The sequence below is a fragment of the Lactuca sativa genome, chromosome 3 (assembly GCF_002870075.4).
Source record: "Lactuca sativa cultivar Salinas chromosome 3, Lsat_Salinas_v11, whole genome shotgun sequence".
Taxonomy (NCBI): domain Eukaryota; kingdom Viridiplantae; phylum Streptophyta; class Magnoliopsida; order Asterales; family Asteraceae; genus Lactuca; species Lactuca sativa.
In genome coordinates this window covers 140,951,934-140,967,466 of record NC_056625.2, presented here as the reverse complement: position 1 = coordinate 140,967,466, position 15,533 = coordinate 140,951,934, and the positions used below count along the sequence as shown (strand labels likewise).

Here is a 15,533-nt window from a genome sequence, read left to right as displayed (position 1 = left end):
GTGCTTTAAATCGTTCTATTGACCCATCAGAATTATATTTTGTCAGATAAACCCATTTTGAGCCAACAACGTTTGAGGAAGATGGACGTGGAACAAGGGTCCAGGTATTGTTGTGTCGCAATGCCTCCATTTCCTCTTGCATTGCAAGCATCCATTGTGGGCTTTTAGCAGCAGTTTTAAAACCCTTAGGTTCAGTGGACGAAAAAAGTGAGACATGTAAGGCATGAGATGTGAGAGATGCAAGATCAACAAAGTGCTTTTTCTTGAATATTCCTGCTTTTGAATGGGTCACCATGGGGTGAGATGAACTGGGTTCAACTAAGGGAGGATCTATAACTGCCGATTGAGAAGGTGCAAGAGCCGCTGAGTCAGGTGATATGGGGTTAGGAGATGATGGTTCAGATTGAATCGGGTTAGCAGGAACAGTAGCAAAAGTCGAAGATAATGGTTCAAATGATATTGGGTCAGGATTACACAGATTACATGGGGAGGTGGATGATCTGGGCTTAGGCGTAGCGGGTTGACTCAAGGAAGTTGCGTGCTGGATAGGCGGCCCATCATCAAGAAAAGATTACAACTCCAATTTATCAAGCGATTGTTGATCAGAGGAACCAGAAAAAGGAAAAAGAAAGTTCATTAAATCTGGCATGCCTTGTAACATATATCCGAGAGGTGCTGGGATCAAGACACTTATATCCCTTGTATTGGGCATTATACCCAATGAAGATACAAGGGATACTTCTTGGGGCAAGCTTATGAGCAGAGTAGTCGCGTAGGTAGGGATAAACCTGACAGCCAAACGTACGGAAATTGCTATATTGAGCTATTCATGAATAAAGAAGCTCAAAAGGAGAATAATCATCAAGCACCTTGGTGGGTAATCAATTGATAATGTAGGTGGCTGAGCTAAAGGCGTCAACCCAATATGAGGTAGGAACATGAGAGTGGAAAAGCATGGCTATTCCTGTTTCAACAATGTGCCTATGCTTCCGTTCTGCACGTCCGTTTTGTTGAGGAATGTAAGGGCAAGAGACTTGTTGAAAAATGCCATTTTCTTCAAATATTTTACGAACATTATGATTGATAAATTTCGTGCCTCCATCACTTTGAAAGACTTTGATTTTCCCGGAAAGTTGAGTTTGAACAAGCTTAATAAAGGCTGTCAAAACTGAATAAAAACCATTTTTCGTTTTTAAAGGATAAAACCATGTGAAGCGTGAATGATCATCAATAAAAACAACATAATATAGATAACCATCAGAAGCAACAGGTGCAGTGATAGGTGCATTTTATGCACCTATTTTTCATGTTTATTTCCGTCTTTTTATAGCATTCTACTTCATAATTCTTGCATTTAGTTGATTATTAGGGCAATTTCATATTTCATTAAGAATGTCTGGTACTTCACAATTTTTGATTTATTTTGCAGCCATTATGGAGCATGGAACGTGGAGCTTGGATGCATGGATGCGTGGAGCTTGGATTCTTGGAGCTTTAAAGCATGCAAAGAAGATGAACCGGTCATTCCATGGAGGAAAGCATGAAGACATAACCCGAGTCATTGTCGCATTATCATCATAGCAAAGGACTATGTTTGAAATGTGGTTCTTGTCACACTGACACGGGTCGTGTTTGTCCTTTATCATCTCATATTTGACCAACATGACTCGTGGTGAAGCTAGACTGAAGATGGAGTCAACAGTGAAGACTTTTTGGAATTTTAGCAAAAAGCATGGGCCATGCCAAAAACACATGGGCAAAAGGCATGGCCATGCCAAAAACGCATGGCCACATGGCATGCACGTGAACTTTAATAAAAGACAGGAGAAGACGTCATTTGAAGGGAGAACGGTTTTTGGGAGCAGTTTGGGCGATTCTAGGAGAATTTTTGGAGCTTTTGAGAAGACCTAATCATTGCAAACACTTTTGATTTCATTTTAGTAAGAATTAAACATTGCAATTCAATCTTTATTCTTGTTTGATTTGTTGTTAGCCATGTGTGGCTAAGAAACCCTAGTTTCTAGTTCTTGTTCAAAACATGTTGATTGCTTGACTTGAAGCATATGATTTGATGTTCGATTTGTGATTCTATTCTAGTGATTATGTTTTTGTTTAAACTAGAATCCTTGAATTTGATTTGTGCTTGATTGGCCACTTTCATGAATTGAATTTTTGTGCAGTTAATTAACTTTTAGGGCACCTAATCGTTCTATTGAGTTAATAATTGGTAACAAGTAATAAGTTTTCTTATTGTAAAACATATATCACATGTTTTCACACTTCCGAGCGTATGAGAAGAAATGAACATTGTTGGGAAGCTTGTACAAAACTTAATGCAGTTTTTCAATGCAATCTAAGAGCGTGTTTAGGTTGAATTAGTAAAGCTGGGTCTAGTCAAAGAGCGTGTTTTGGTTAGATAATTTGGCAAGAGAGAGGTATTAGAGCGTGTTAATATCTTTCAGTACCAACTTAGAATAGCAATCATGAATTACATCAAGTCATAATCAAGTTGAACAACAACATTGAGAACTAGAACTAGAATCACTTTTACAATTTGTTTGCAAATCTATTTTATTTTATGCATGCTTTTAAAGTAGATTGTTATTTTTTATTATTTGACTTTTGCAAACAAACCCCCCTTTGTGACCAAAGTACCTTTTGAAAAGAGGTATAGACTTTTGTCCTGTGTCTCTGTGGTTCGACCCCTCTTGCCTTGTACTACTTTTTAGTGCATTAAAGCAGTGTATTTGGAGTCTATTGTACCCCTATTATTTGTTGGGTTTGACACCCCTAACATGCAGGCCTCCATAAATCACAATGAATCAAATCTAAAGGATATAAAGCACGCTTGGGATTCAAATCAAATGGTAATTTTTGTCCTTTAGAAAGTTGACATGGTTCACACATAATAGGTTTAGGTAAAACGGAAGTAACATGCAAATATCCTAATTTGTTCAAAACAGAAATAGAATCAAAAGATGTGTGTCCTAAACGATGATGCCACAACTCGAAGGAGGCCTTCGTAGAAGCTCCAGAAGGCGAAACCGAAACCAAAGCTGTGAATCCATAACGTAGAACATAGAGTCCATCTTCACACCGTCCTTGTGCTATCACTTGATTGTTTTCCCTGTCCTGAATATAAAAAAAATGGTTGAGAAAAAATAACATCAACAGGATGGTCCAATGTAAGTTTGCTGATAGAGAGGAGGTTTTTGGTTAAATTAGGAATGACCAAAACATCACGTAATAAAAGTTTCTTAGATATGGTAGAACTACCCATGTGAGAAATAGGTAGTTGAGCACCATTTCCAAAGGTGACATGCATATTACCCATGTAAGGAGCCGGTTTAGACACATTGTCTATTTGTATTGTGATGAAGCCATGTGTGCAGTAGCACCTGAATCAACATACCAATCAGGATGACCTTGAGTTACATGGCACTGAGACTGAAAAGCTTATGCTAGATTGGAACCGGAAATGACAGAATTTGAGGCATAAGTGGACAAGTTTGGACATGATGAGGCATAATGCCCGTTAGTCCTACATAATTGATAGTGGGGAGGCCGACGACCACCACAGCCTCGTCCACTGTTAGAAGCACCACGATAACCACCACGAGAATGAGTTTGACCACAACCCTGGTTATTGTTGTTGTTGTTGAAACGTAAGTTCTGCGAAATAAAAGCAGCAGGTGGTGTGGAAGAACCATATAATGACTGAAGAAAAATCTCATGGGCTTCAACCTGAGCAACAAGATCACGAAAAATAGGAGGGGGTTTGGTGGTACGAATAGCAGTGGAAAATGTTTCAAAAGAGGGACCCAAACCACATAGATACCAATGGAGCTTATCAATATCTTCAACAAGTTGAGCAATAGCAGAAAGTTGATCACAAATAACCTTGAATTTTCGACTATATTCAGGGACAGAATATGTACCTTTAGTGATGTTACGAAGGTTATCACGCAAAGAATGAATGCGTGCAACTGAGGAACTGCTATATGCATCTTCAAGTGCTAGCCAAATAGAAAGAGCAGTCGATAATCCAAGTACTTCAGAAGCTGCTTCTTCCGTCAGAGAAGAATTAAGAAGGATAACAGATCGTTGGTCGAGATTGAACCAGGTAGCATAAGCAGGATTCGGAGTGAGTTTATCTTCAACCTTAATCTCTGTGGGTGGGGCTTCAGAGGAGCCATCAATGTGGGCGCTAAGTTGTTGATAGGAGAACAAGGGCAACATTTGATTTCGCCAAAATAAATAATTAAAAGAGAGTTTAATCGATATCATATGCAGCAACGTGTTCATAGTGAAAGTGGTATCTGTAGACATCGCCATGAACAGATCCCAGGAAGAAGAAAGAAAATAATAAGATCGATAGAAGGTTAGGGTTTAGGAAAGAATGAGAGAGAAAAGACTAAGCTGATACCATATAAACTAAGATTGAATTAACCACACATTAATTCTATGTGTGGGAGTTATATATAAATAATACAAACAAATATCCTGTGATAAAGGAGTAACAAATACAACATAAACATTTAAATATAATTAAGACTAATTATCTAATACCCTCCATGAAAACGAACATCAACTAGATCTAAGGAAAGAGGAGAAAAAGGCTGTCAAGAAGAAAAGACGAAGGAACCAAAACACCCACCTGAAAGTCAACTACAGTCCACCTTAAATCTTCAATGTCGGATTCTCCCTCTTACTTTTCTAGCATCCTATGTTTGCTTCATTATCTTCCATCAACGAGAATCTTGGAGAACACACAAAAGAATTTCGTTTATGGGTTTAGGGCTGGTTCATTCGAGAGCCCATATCTTCCTCCCTAAATCCTCTGATTGTGTTTTCGATCTGAGAACACAAATCAATTTTGATCTTTGTTTTGAGGTATGAGTGTGTGTGTGTGTCTTTGAGGAAGATGATGGGTGTAAGTCTTGAGGAAGAAGATAGGAGTGGTCGTGATATTTTGTCTCGTATGTGTGTAAGAAAGACAGAGATAGAGAGAAAGAAAGAGGGAGAGAGAAAGAGAGAAAAAAAAAAGGATTTTTTTTAAATTTCTTTTAATCTTAAAAATATTTAAATAAATAAAAAAAAACAAAGATAAAATCGTCATTACAAAAAAGTTTAAAGTAAATTTGACCAAACTCGCAACAAAATGAAAACTTTGGACCTATGGTGCTAGTCCAAACCTTTTTTTGACCAAAATAGCAATCTTCAGCAAACTACAGGGGCCATTTGCGAATTTAGTCATATCACTATAGATGTCTATCTATAATGAATAAAAAATTATAAATTTTGATATATATTTGAATTAGTTTTTCTAATAAAAAATAACTCCTTAAAAAAAGTTTTTTATATATTAAGATAAGGATTAACATAGTTTAAGGAAAGATGTATATTCATTTTCCTTTTCTGCGGAAAAAATAAATGATTGACTGAGAATAATTCTTTTATTCTCAACATCTTTATTTTCTCAATTAAACTATATATATATATATATATATATATATATATATATATATATATATATATATATATATATATATATATATATATACCCCTCTACTTTCTTAATACGCAACAAAAACACATAAAAATTCGTAGGAAAACACAAACTTAATTACTAGTTAATACCAAATGTAAAATTAAAAATGAATAAAATGATAACAATGCAAAAGAGTAAACTACATTCACTATATAAAATTCAAAAAAATATGAAAGAAGTTCAAAAAAAAAAATTGGAGATCATTTAAGCACGAACTCATCCCCATATTACAAAATATAATCCAACTTGATCCCATAATAAAGCTTAATGGCACAATATAATACATTTTACACTTCATCTTGACTTCTTACTTCTCATTCCCATCCTTGATTTCGCATACCTTTATTTCTAGTTAAACAAAACCTCATTTATTTTTCAGTATAACAAGGGCATTTACGTCTTTTACACAAACAATATACCATACCCAACTAACCAACTCCCACATTGTTCGACCTTTTTTGGTGGGAAAAAAATTTGCAAATCTTTTGTCCCATCAACATTAGTCATAGTCTACGCTGTCATAGTCTACTGCATGTCAAACACAGTATAATGTTGTCATGTCAGGTCATGTCCTATTATGGATTTAAATTTAATAAACAATAAATAAAAAAGGTAAATAAAGAATATATATATATATATATATATATATATATATATATATATATTAAAAGGATACTCTAGCCGCATTCCTTCACCAGATACCGATGAGTATAAAACAGTGCCTTGTAAATGATTTAGTGCTTCACTTGAACAAGCAGTATCCTTCAACAAATGTCACAAATTAAATATTATTTCCATGTTTAAAAATTTTATAAATAAATTTATAACATACATCAAAGTCAACAAATGCCACAGGTGTCCCATATGTACTTTGCATCTTTAATTTCAAAAAACCCCGACATCTGTAAAAATTCACAATGTCAATAACTTAAGAAATCCACCCTTAAATCTAAAATAAATAAATAAATAAATAAAATTCCTAACCTTGAAAATACTTGATTTAACTCTTGTTCTGTGCAACCTTGTCCAAGATTAGCAACAAATATTGTTGGACATGGAGGAGCTGATGAGTTTCTCTAATTAAATATATAAAAGAATTAAATTACATTAACTCATATTTTTTTTTGTTAATTATAAACATAAATCACAAAAAAAAAAAACAAAAAACAAATGAAACATACCAATCTTGAAGTGTTTTCAGTTCTAGCTTCAAAGCTTCCATGGCTGAAAATTTAAAAAACACAAATAAGAAATTAAAAAGAAAAAAATGGTGATTTGTCTAATAATGAATGTCATCATATGTGATGTTTTGAAGCCCTTTAACCTTTCAGTAATAATAAATCATGTAACAAGATGTGCAATAGTGAAAGTTACACTAAAAATCTTTTTTATTTTTTTTTTCTTTCAAAAAAGGTAATTAAAAGTGTGCTTATGTATGACCTTTGTGCAGATGGATAACCAATCGTGTTGTAAGCAGAATTACTCAATCCAGGCATGTGAATGCTGCCAACACCTGTTAGTGTACACGTGTGCAAAACATTGTGCAATTGTGAGCTTCTAGAATAATGTGTTTTCGAATTTTCAATTTCACCCCTCACTAACTCGTGTTTTCATAACTTAAAACTACTTGTTTTGTAATTTGTAATTTATAGGTCTCTTTGGTGCTTTCTTTTTTTGTTTTGAACAAGTAAGAGTTTCTCACCAGGATCTGAAAAGCCCCTTGAAAATGAAGATGACCCTTTTGCCCTTTTGTCGGATCCATGTCTATCATCATCTAAATGTATAGTTGATGAGTTTTAGAAAGATAAGTTAGCTAAAAAAGTTCAGAAAGGAAGAGTAGATTGAAAAAGAGAAGAGAAGTAATGATATATAATTATATATACCTCTTGAGCGCTTTGACCTTGAGTTTGACTTTGCAAGATCAATGTGTAAAGTTGAACCCTTTTCAAGATCAAACACCATTCCCTACAAATTCAATACTTTTTTCTTGATGATTTGTGTAAAAGATTGTTTTTTTTTCAAAGGAAATCAGATGGGTATGTATGGGAATAGTTTTCTTACATTTAAAGTGTGTAATGCTGCAAGTGCAGAAGGCTGATCCATGAAAACAGCAAACCCAAATGGCTGTTTGATATAAAACAAGACAAATAAGAAAAGATATGAAGCAAATTCGAGTGAATACAAGAGGGGAATTAATAGCTACCTTATATATAAAGAAAGAAAAAACATAAATGAAGTTGATAGCTTGAGTTATATATTCAATAGCCATTTCATGTGTGTGATGCATTTTATGAAGTTCAATGTATAGTTATCAATTCGTTTTCTTAAACAAGCTACCAATCCACATCAATTTTAAATTTGGAAGAACGTTTGATTCCCACATGTATCACATTTGATCTATAGAGAGCTTCTTTCTAATTGCGCAGAAATTTGACCCGAACTTTCAATGATCCCTAGCTTTCATCGTCAAATATGCTTTTGAAATAAAGAATAAAAACAACCACAGTTTCAACAATGCAGTTTCGAGTTTCAATTTACAATTGATACCTGAGTTTGTGTTGCACTGGGGCTACGAAGGTGACAAGATTCATATCCCGGGAATTCACGAAAAAGATTGTAAATTTCACGAGGCTTGACGTCCTCGGGGAGTCCAGCAATGAATAGCGTTCGAACCTCGTCTTGAAACGACGGCGTATATAACGGTGGTGCGTAAGAAGTTAAAGGGGGCTGGTGGTACTGATGGTGTAACTGAGATACGGCGGCGGGTGGATGTTGTGTCGCTCCGGGAGGAGGAGGTGGATTTTGGTAGTACGAGAACTGGGTGGTGTGAACACCCGCCGGTGGTGGGTAGTAAGCTGCCATGTCGTCCATTTTAAGGGCCAATTTTCCGTTCTCCAAGCCCTAATTTTTTCCCCAATCTGTGTTATAGAACAAAACTGGGTTTCCGCCGATGAAATGTTGCGGTTATTTCTATTTTTCAAATAATACACATTTTCGTCCTTTCAAATTTGACAAATTCATTTATAGTCCATCATTTATATTTACATTTCAGTCCCTCAAGTTAAGTACATTTACATTACTATGCCTCAATTCTTATAAAGTGTTAAGCAAATGTATGTTTATTGTTAGCATTATTCTTAGTATTTCTTCTAAGTGATGATTTAGCTTGGATCAAATCAAAGTAAGTATATTCGTGTGTTGACTAGATTAACTAAAAAAATTACCTTTTGTATTTTGCAATACATCCTTCTTCAAAATACAACCATAAAATCCCTCATAAACATTAAACATACATTGTCTATTTACATTATTTACTTTTATGTCTTTATGGTTCAAGAAAAGAATTTTGAAAAATATTATTTGAAAACCAACACTTGAATTCAATTTATATAAGTATTTTATATGTATTCTAACTTATCGTCTACTATTTTTTGTTTTTTACAAACACCCATGATACAGTTACATATGAAAATAGATATACAAGTAAATGAAAACAACATTTGATCCAATGAGACATTTTGGGATTAGGGTATGCCTTCATGAAATGATGAAATTTCCTTATTATTAATTAAGTACTATTTAAATCATAAATGCATTTGTTGGCATATTCGTTTCGTAACATGTCATGAATATGGATAATGTGTACTAAACCAGAAGCGTCTTCATTTTCACCTTCCATAACATGAGTAATTCGATTCATTGAATTTTTCCAAATAAAACTTATAGGACATCATCCCATTAACCAGTTTCATATGGATATGGATGATGTCTATTTAACCAAAAGAGTCTTTCATCTTCACCTTCCTCACCTTCACAACTCGTTGAATTTTTCCAAATCAAACTTATAGGACATCATCTCATTAACGAACAGATCTAGCCACTCAAAGAATGAAGGTGGTTAAGTCGATGTTACATACATCAATGGACAAAACTCTAAGAATTACATATATCTATGGACAGAACTCGAAGAACTCTTCTATTACTCGAGTTGTTCAGGTGATTATATTGGAATCCCTATTTACGAATACTTATAACTATAAACCCTAACAACTATTAGATCAGTCCTATATATAAGTAAATCCATAAATAACTAAGTAAGTTCATACATATTCGATCATTTATCATCAATGAGCTATAAAAACAAACAAGTAGCAATAGAGAAATTGCATTTGCATTATTAGACAAACAATCACCCCAAAAGTAGATCCAAATCATTTCACATTGTTAACAATAGCAAAACCTTAAAACCCATTCACACAAATATAAGTTTTAATCTTTTTTTCACCACCCGATTAATCTTTTTTTTTTCAGATATGAAAATATAAGTTTTTAATCCAACATCATAGAAAATCATCATCATCAACATCAACATCAACATGGTCTACATCAAATTAACCATTGCATCCATCTAAACGAGAGGGGGATATTGCTTAGCTTGCTGACGGACTCTTCTCTTATACTCCACCGTATCCTACATCATCAAAATCACAATTTGTGAAATGACCAAATTACCCTTCAAATTATTAAACAATTTTAATTACCTGGATAAAGAGATGATATCCATCTGTCTGTGCAGGGTCAGCAGGGTTAGGGGAATCCAACAGATCCTGAATTCCAACTAGGATTTGTTTTACTGTTATTGCTGGCCTCCAACCCTAGAAAAAAAAAAAACAAAAAAAATTAAAAAAGGAAGGGTATTTTGGTAATTTTGTCTAGATTCAAAGAACTTACACTGTCTTCATTAAGGATGGACAAACAAACAGTTCCAGAGGGGTAAACATTGGGATGAAAGAAGCCTTGTGGAAATTTACACTTTGGTGGTTTACTTGGATAATCTTCAGTGAAGTGAAGGGTAAGAGGGTAATATCCACCTTCCCAATCAGTCTGCATTCATATTGTTCAAATAATAAAATTATATGAAACTATAATACAAACTCCATAATTGTTCTTTTATTGACTCCATAAACAATCCATGGAAAACATAAGGAAGACAACTAAAATCACATCTTTCGAACCCTGAATTCATTTTGTGTTCAAACATTTCTTCAAGAATCATGATAAAGTATTTCTTTCTCATGATTTCGTAACAAAATTAATGGTGTTAATGTGTTATCATATCAACAGCTTAAAAACGTAGTCTGAAAACTCATATCAATACCCTAAATTCAATGGTGTTCTCATGATTTCATCATCTTTTGTACTAATATAACAACCTTGATAAATTTTTTACACAGAATACTTAAACGAGTTCCAATGAAAGAACATAGAGATTCTTCGATCATAACAGATAGGTTTCCAGACGCATAATTGACAAAATTTTGTTCATCAATGAAATTCAAATCAAAGAATAAGATATAACGAGAACGAGAACGAGAACGAGAACTTACCCCTGTCTTACCGGGGATGGTACACTGCCAAATCATCAAATTCACTGAACCATCAGGGAGAGTCTCAGGCTTCGCCACAAAACCCTAATCAATAAAATCAAACCCAAATCGAAAATCCCCAAAAATATCAGCATATATACCTAACCATAGACACACGTTATGAAACACAATCACAAATAAACAGAAAGATGAAAAGAGAAAGGGGGATAGGACTTAGGAGACGAACATGGGGGTGATTCTTTCGCCATGCTTTTCGTTCCTCGGTGAGACGACCACGAGCAATACCACCAGACATGGTTTACAGATTTCGATCGCGATCTGCGTCTAGAATTGTGTGGGTGTGAGAAAGATTTGCAGGGTGTAGAAGTCTGCAAATGGGTTTATTATGGCGAAGAAGACGAAAGGCTGACTTTTGAGCAGTCGACTTTTTTTCTCCTTTATGATTTATTCCTTCCCCCAACAACACCACCAGTCACCACACTAAATACTAGTTTACCAATTATCGAAGATAAGCTCGAATCTGTTCCCTGTGTTTAACAAGATGAAAGGGTTTGAAAGGGTTTGAGATTTGATTACTCGTTATGATTCTCTATTTTTTGAACAAATTAGGTTTAAATTAAGAGATAAAATAAACACAGTAGTTGATTTTTGTATAATTTGTTTATTTTGTGATGTCATTTTTTGGGATTTAAAGAAAAATTATATATTGAATTTACTCAAATATTTAAATTTTAATAATTAAATAATTATTTTTATATTTTTCAAATATTTTGGAAACTCTTGTCCTTTAAATTATTGTTTTTAAGAACACGTCATATTTTATGTTAGTATTATTTTTATAAATTATTTAGTTATAAAAATAAAAGCATAACTATAAAAATATTTCGTTTTAGTAAAAATGACAAAATGTTTAATAATAAAATATGATTAGAAATTTAGAATGGATAAAATAAAATTATTATTAAGTATATGATATATATATATATATATATATATATATATATATATATATATATATATATATATATATATATCATAATAAATAATTAGATTATTGAAAAATATGAAACGAGTGAGGAAAATATAATTTATAAATTTATAATTCATATATTTCAATAATATTAAATAGTATTAAGTTATTGATTAACATTTTTAGTAAGTAATATTGTTTTTTATTTAAAGTACTTATAATAAGAAAATGAGTCTAATCATCGACATCCAAAAACTTTATTGATAAAGCTTGGAGAAACAAATAAAATGTTGGTTTAATAAAAATGATAGTTAAAAATAATGTAAAAGTATGTAAATACTTTTAGCAATAACGAAATTTGATTTGAATTCAAAAAAATTAAAATTGCAATAATAACTTATATAATGTTCACGTTCTCCCATGAAAATATAATAATTCCAAATATTTATTTTTTATTTTTTATTTTTCATCTTTTTCAACTTAATAGTTCCATTTCAAAAATACGTTGGTTAATTGTTCCAAGAAATATATATATATATATATATATATATATATATATATATATATATATATATATATATATATATATATATATATATATATATATATATATATATATATATATATATATATATATATATATATATATATATATATATATATATATATATATATATTGTTATGGGTATGTTAAATGCACACCTTTAGAAATTATCAACTTATTTAATTCATGCGTGAAAACCAAGCTACCCTTTTGCAACGTGTGATTTGGGTCGGTCGTGACGTTATGATATGAATCTATACGTGTGAATCTTTTTGCAAGTTGACAAATTGGGACATTGCCTTGTTATTTCCAATAAGGTTTTGTGCAAATGTCAAAATGCTTAATTACAAAGGAAAAATAACTACTATATTCAAAGTTGGTTAAACATTAATTATTAGATATTTGTTTTTGAAAATATATAAGTGGTTTTGTGTTTTGGATGTTGTTTTGTTATGTGATCACTCTCCTACTATTTTGGTTAGTTTGTGCGTCGATTTTAGTCCTCTTTCCTTTAAAAATTTTAATTATCGGTTGTTGCTCGATGGCATGGTTTCCACCCATAAATGTGATAAAAGTGTAGTACTCGAGTGTTCAAGTTGGAATTGGATAACCCATTTTAGTAAAGTCTAAAATGGAGTAAGTGGCTTAGAGTGTCTTTTTTTTGTTGGCTACCTAGGGTTGAAGGCTTGAAGGCCAATAGTAGTGAACTAACCTTGTTGATCGATTGAGGTTGTACCTCAATCGTCCTAATATCACTTACGAACGCAGAAAGTTGTCATGGTAGTGGCATAATTTTTTTTCGTCCAAATATAATAACATAAAAAAAAAATTAAAAGTACTAATACATCAAACCGATCCATTACATCTTAATATTTAAATTTGACATCTACGGATACACATTTTTTGAAACCGATCCATTACATCTTCGATCTTTACTTTCATAAGTGCTTCTTTTTCAACATAAGAAATCATCGCATCGTTCAAAATATCATCATCTATTTTGTTACGCAAATACGTCTTCAACAACTTCTTCGCTGAAAAACATCTTTCGATTGTTTTGGTTTTACCGTATAAAACCAAAACCAACTTCAACAACCTATAAACCATAGGATAAGACCGATGTTTCCCCGTTTCTACCATCAAACGCAAAAGGTCGTAAATTCCTTGCAAACTAGTGAACCGATCATCTTTATGTAAAGCATGATAATATATTTCAAGTTCGCCATCAATTTGCATCCTCTCCGCATCATCAAAATCTTTTTTGTAGAACTCACTCAACTTTAACAACTTTGTTTTGTCAAATTTAGCAAATGAATCACAAGGACTCAAAGCCCCCATGTATTCTCGTAAATGCGCGTCGTCTCTCTTTATGACAGGGCCTTCCTTGACGCGCATTTGCGCGTCGTCTGAGCCCTTTACGACGCGCAATGAGCATCGTAAAAGGCTGTTTTTCTAGTAGTGTTAGGTCACATTGGGCCTTATTGGGCCCATTAGGGTTTCATTGATCCCATATTGGCCACACATCCCCCAAACAAGGTCCAAACGTAATCAAAGCACACCGCCACCCGACATGGCGGCCGGTGGCGGCAGGAGGTGGCAGTCACCACCCTACGGTGGTGGTTTGAGCTTTTCTTTCATTATTCCACTTGTTACAATTTACAATACCATCCGATTAACACACACACAAACACTAATAAACACACACACACACAACCAGCTTGAGGTGGTCGGCGGCGGCAGATGGTGGCAGCCACCATGGCTAACAAACACAAGCTAGACACTAGAACACACCCATCATCAATCTGGAGGCGGCGGGCAGTGATTTGCGATGGCAACGACAACAAAACGGCGGCAAAATGGTGGATTGCGGTGACAGCCACCACCTCACGGTGGTGGCGGCGGTTTCTTTCCATTCCCCGTCAAGAAGCAACACCCACCAGCAAGTCCTTTCTCAGACAAGGACTCGAAAAACCCATCTGTGGTGAGTGGCGACGGGAGTAGAGCAACAGCCGGCAGCAGCGACGCTTGGAAAGGAATGGGGAAGGGAGGTGGTGGTGCGAAACCTACCGAGCACAACATCATCCTCGCATCTAGGCTTTCTGGCGACCCACACAATGATCTAAGCTAATTGCGACTTTTCCGGCAACAGTAGGGCTGGTGGCGCTCTCATGGAAAGCTGCGGGTGGCGGATGAGGCCTCACATGGCGGTGTGGCTCACACTTTCAGTGGCGGTCGTTCGGCACTTCATTTGGTCGGAGCACAAGAGGGAAAGCCGGCGATGGCGGCTGGAGGATGAAGAGGAGGTGGGGTGGCGGCCGATGCATAATAGTAGGGTTAGGGTTTGAGACAATGGAACAGTTTAGGCTATATACCCGCTTCATTGAAACATTATCCCATATTGACACATCCAGTCCCTCCTTTCCTATTTCTTTCAAAACAACTCCTTAATGTACCATTTAAACCCTTGTTCCCATAATCCTTTTCAAATTAAGTCTGGTATTTACTCTTTAACCCTCGGAAATCACAAGTATATCATTTGGCACCCCGAAGTCAACACCCCACTAATTATTATTTGATTTTGGACTATATTAACATAAATTAATAATACAAATTGCTTCTCGGTTTCCAAGTTTATTATTTAATTATTATGTTTTAAATGGGATGTTACAACTCTCCCCCACTTAAATTTGATTTCTTCCTCGAAATCATTTCTTCTCATTCCTTACACGCCAACAACTTGAACTACAATCCCGAGCATAACCCTAGCCTTTCCAAGGCAACCATAACCAACCCTCGCAGGGTTCTAAAACTTAAAATAAATGAATCCCTTACAATATGATCACATTTACTCGATCCAAAACCTGAAGTCCCGTTATTGTCTGGCTCTCTGACAGACCTCTCATACCAAATCATTATTGTTGAGCCCAGTCCGCTTGTCTCTCATCTAACTATTTAACTTCTGATATCTGGGGGTTCCAACATCGAGATACTTCTCATACACCTGATGACCCAATTTGTCAATACCGCCCTAATCACAAAAACTGTCTAAACACTGATCTGCCTGAAGCAGTATGCTGCCCC

The 15,533-nt window shown here is 34.4% G+C and overlaps 2 protein-coding genes across 2 annotated transcripts; both read right to left on the bottom strand.

The window, feature by feature from the left end:
• Positions 1-5,626: 5,626 nt before the first annotated feature.
• LOC111911608 (uncharacterized) lies at positions 5,627-8,514 on the bottom strand. The gene is made up of 10 exons (XM_052769403.1): positions 8,099-8,514; positions 7,613-7,675; positions 7,435-7,516; positions 7,254-7,325; positions 6,992-7,064; positions 6,733-6,775; positions 6,536-6,627; positions 6,384-6,453; positions 6,228-6,313; positions 5,627-5,891 (listed from the first exon to the last, which is right to left on the bottom strand). Exons 1-10 carry the CDS (start codon positions 8,420-8,422, stop codon positions 5,846-5,848), a joined length of 951 nt encoding a protein of 316 aa, XP_052625363.1. The 5' UTR covers positions 8,423-8,514; the 3' UTR covers positions 5,627-5,845.
• A 1,192-nt stretch (positions 8,515-9,706) lies between these two features.
• On the bottom strand, positions 9,707-11,505 carry LOC111911626 (SUMO-conjugating enzyme SCE1). The gene is made up of 5 exons (XM_023907385.3): positions 11,165-11,505; positions 10,939-11,022; positions 10,283-10,435; positions 10,093-10,206; positions 9,707-10,022 (listed from the first exon to the last, which is right to left on the bottom strand). The coding sequence occupies exons 1-5, from the start codon at positions 11,231-11,233 to the stop codon at positions 9,960-9,962; spliced, it is 483 nt and encodes a 160-aa protein (XP_023763153.1). The 5' UTR covers positions 11,234-11,505; the 3' UTR covers positions 9,707-9,959.
• Positions 11,506-15,533: the final 4,028 nt, after the last annotated feature.

What these genes read in the sequence shown, in the direction of transcription:
- LOC111911608 (XM_052769403.1), bottom strand. Translation starts at nt 8,422, where the DNA reads ATGGACGACATGGCAGCTTACTACCCACCACCGGCGGGTGTTCACACC. An exon ending in AAGGGGCTTTTCAGATCCTG is followed by an intron (nt 7,065 to 7,253) that starts GTGAGAAACTCT and finishes GTACACTAACAG; the next exon opens with GTGTTGGCAGCATTCACATG. An exon ending in GGTTATCCATCTGCACAAAG is followed by an intron (nt 6,776 to 6,991) that starts GTCATACATAAG and finishes TTAAATTTTCAG; the next exon opens with CCATGGAAGCTTTGAAGCTA.
- LOC111911626 (XM_023907385.3), bottom strand. Translation starts at nt 11,233, where the DNA reads ATGTCTGGTGGTATTGCTCGTGGTCGTCTCACCGAGGAACGAAAAGCA. An exon ending in CCATCCCCGGTAAGACAGGG is followed by an intron (nt 10,436 to 10,938) that starts GTAAGTTCTCGT and finishes ATATGAATGCAG; the next exon opens with ACTGATTGGGAAGGTGGATA. An exon ending in GATATCATCTCTTTATCCAG is followed by an intron (nt 10,023 to 10,092) that starts GTAATTAAAATT and finishes TTGATGATGTAG; the next exon opens with GATACGGTGGAGTATAAGAG.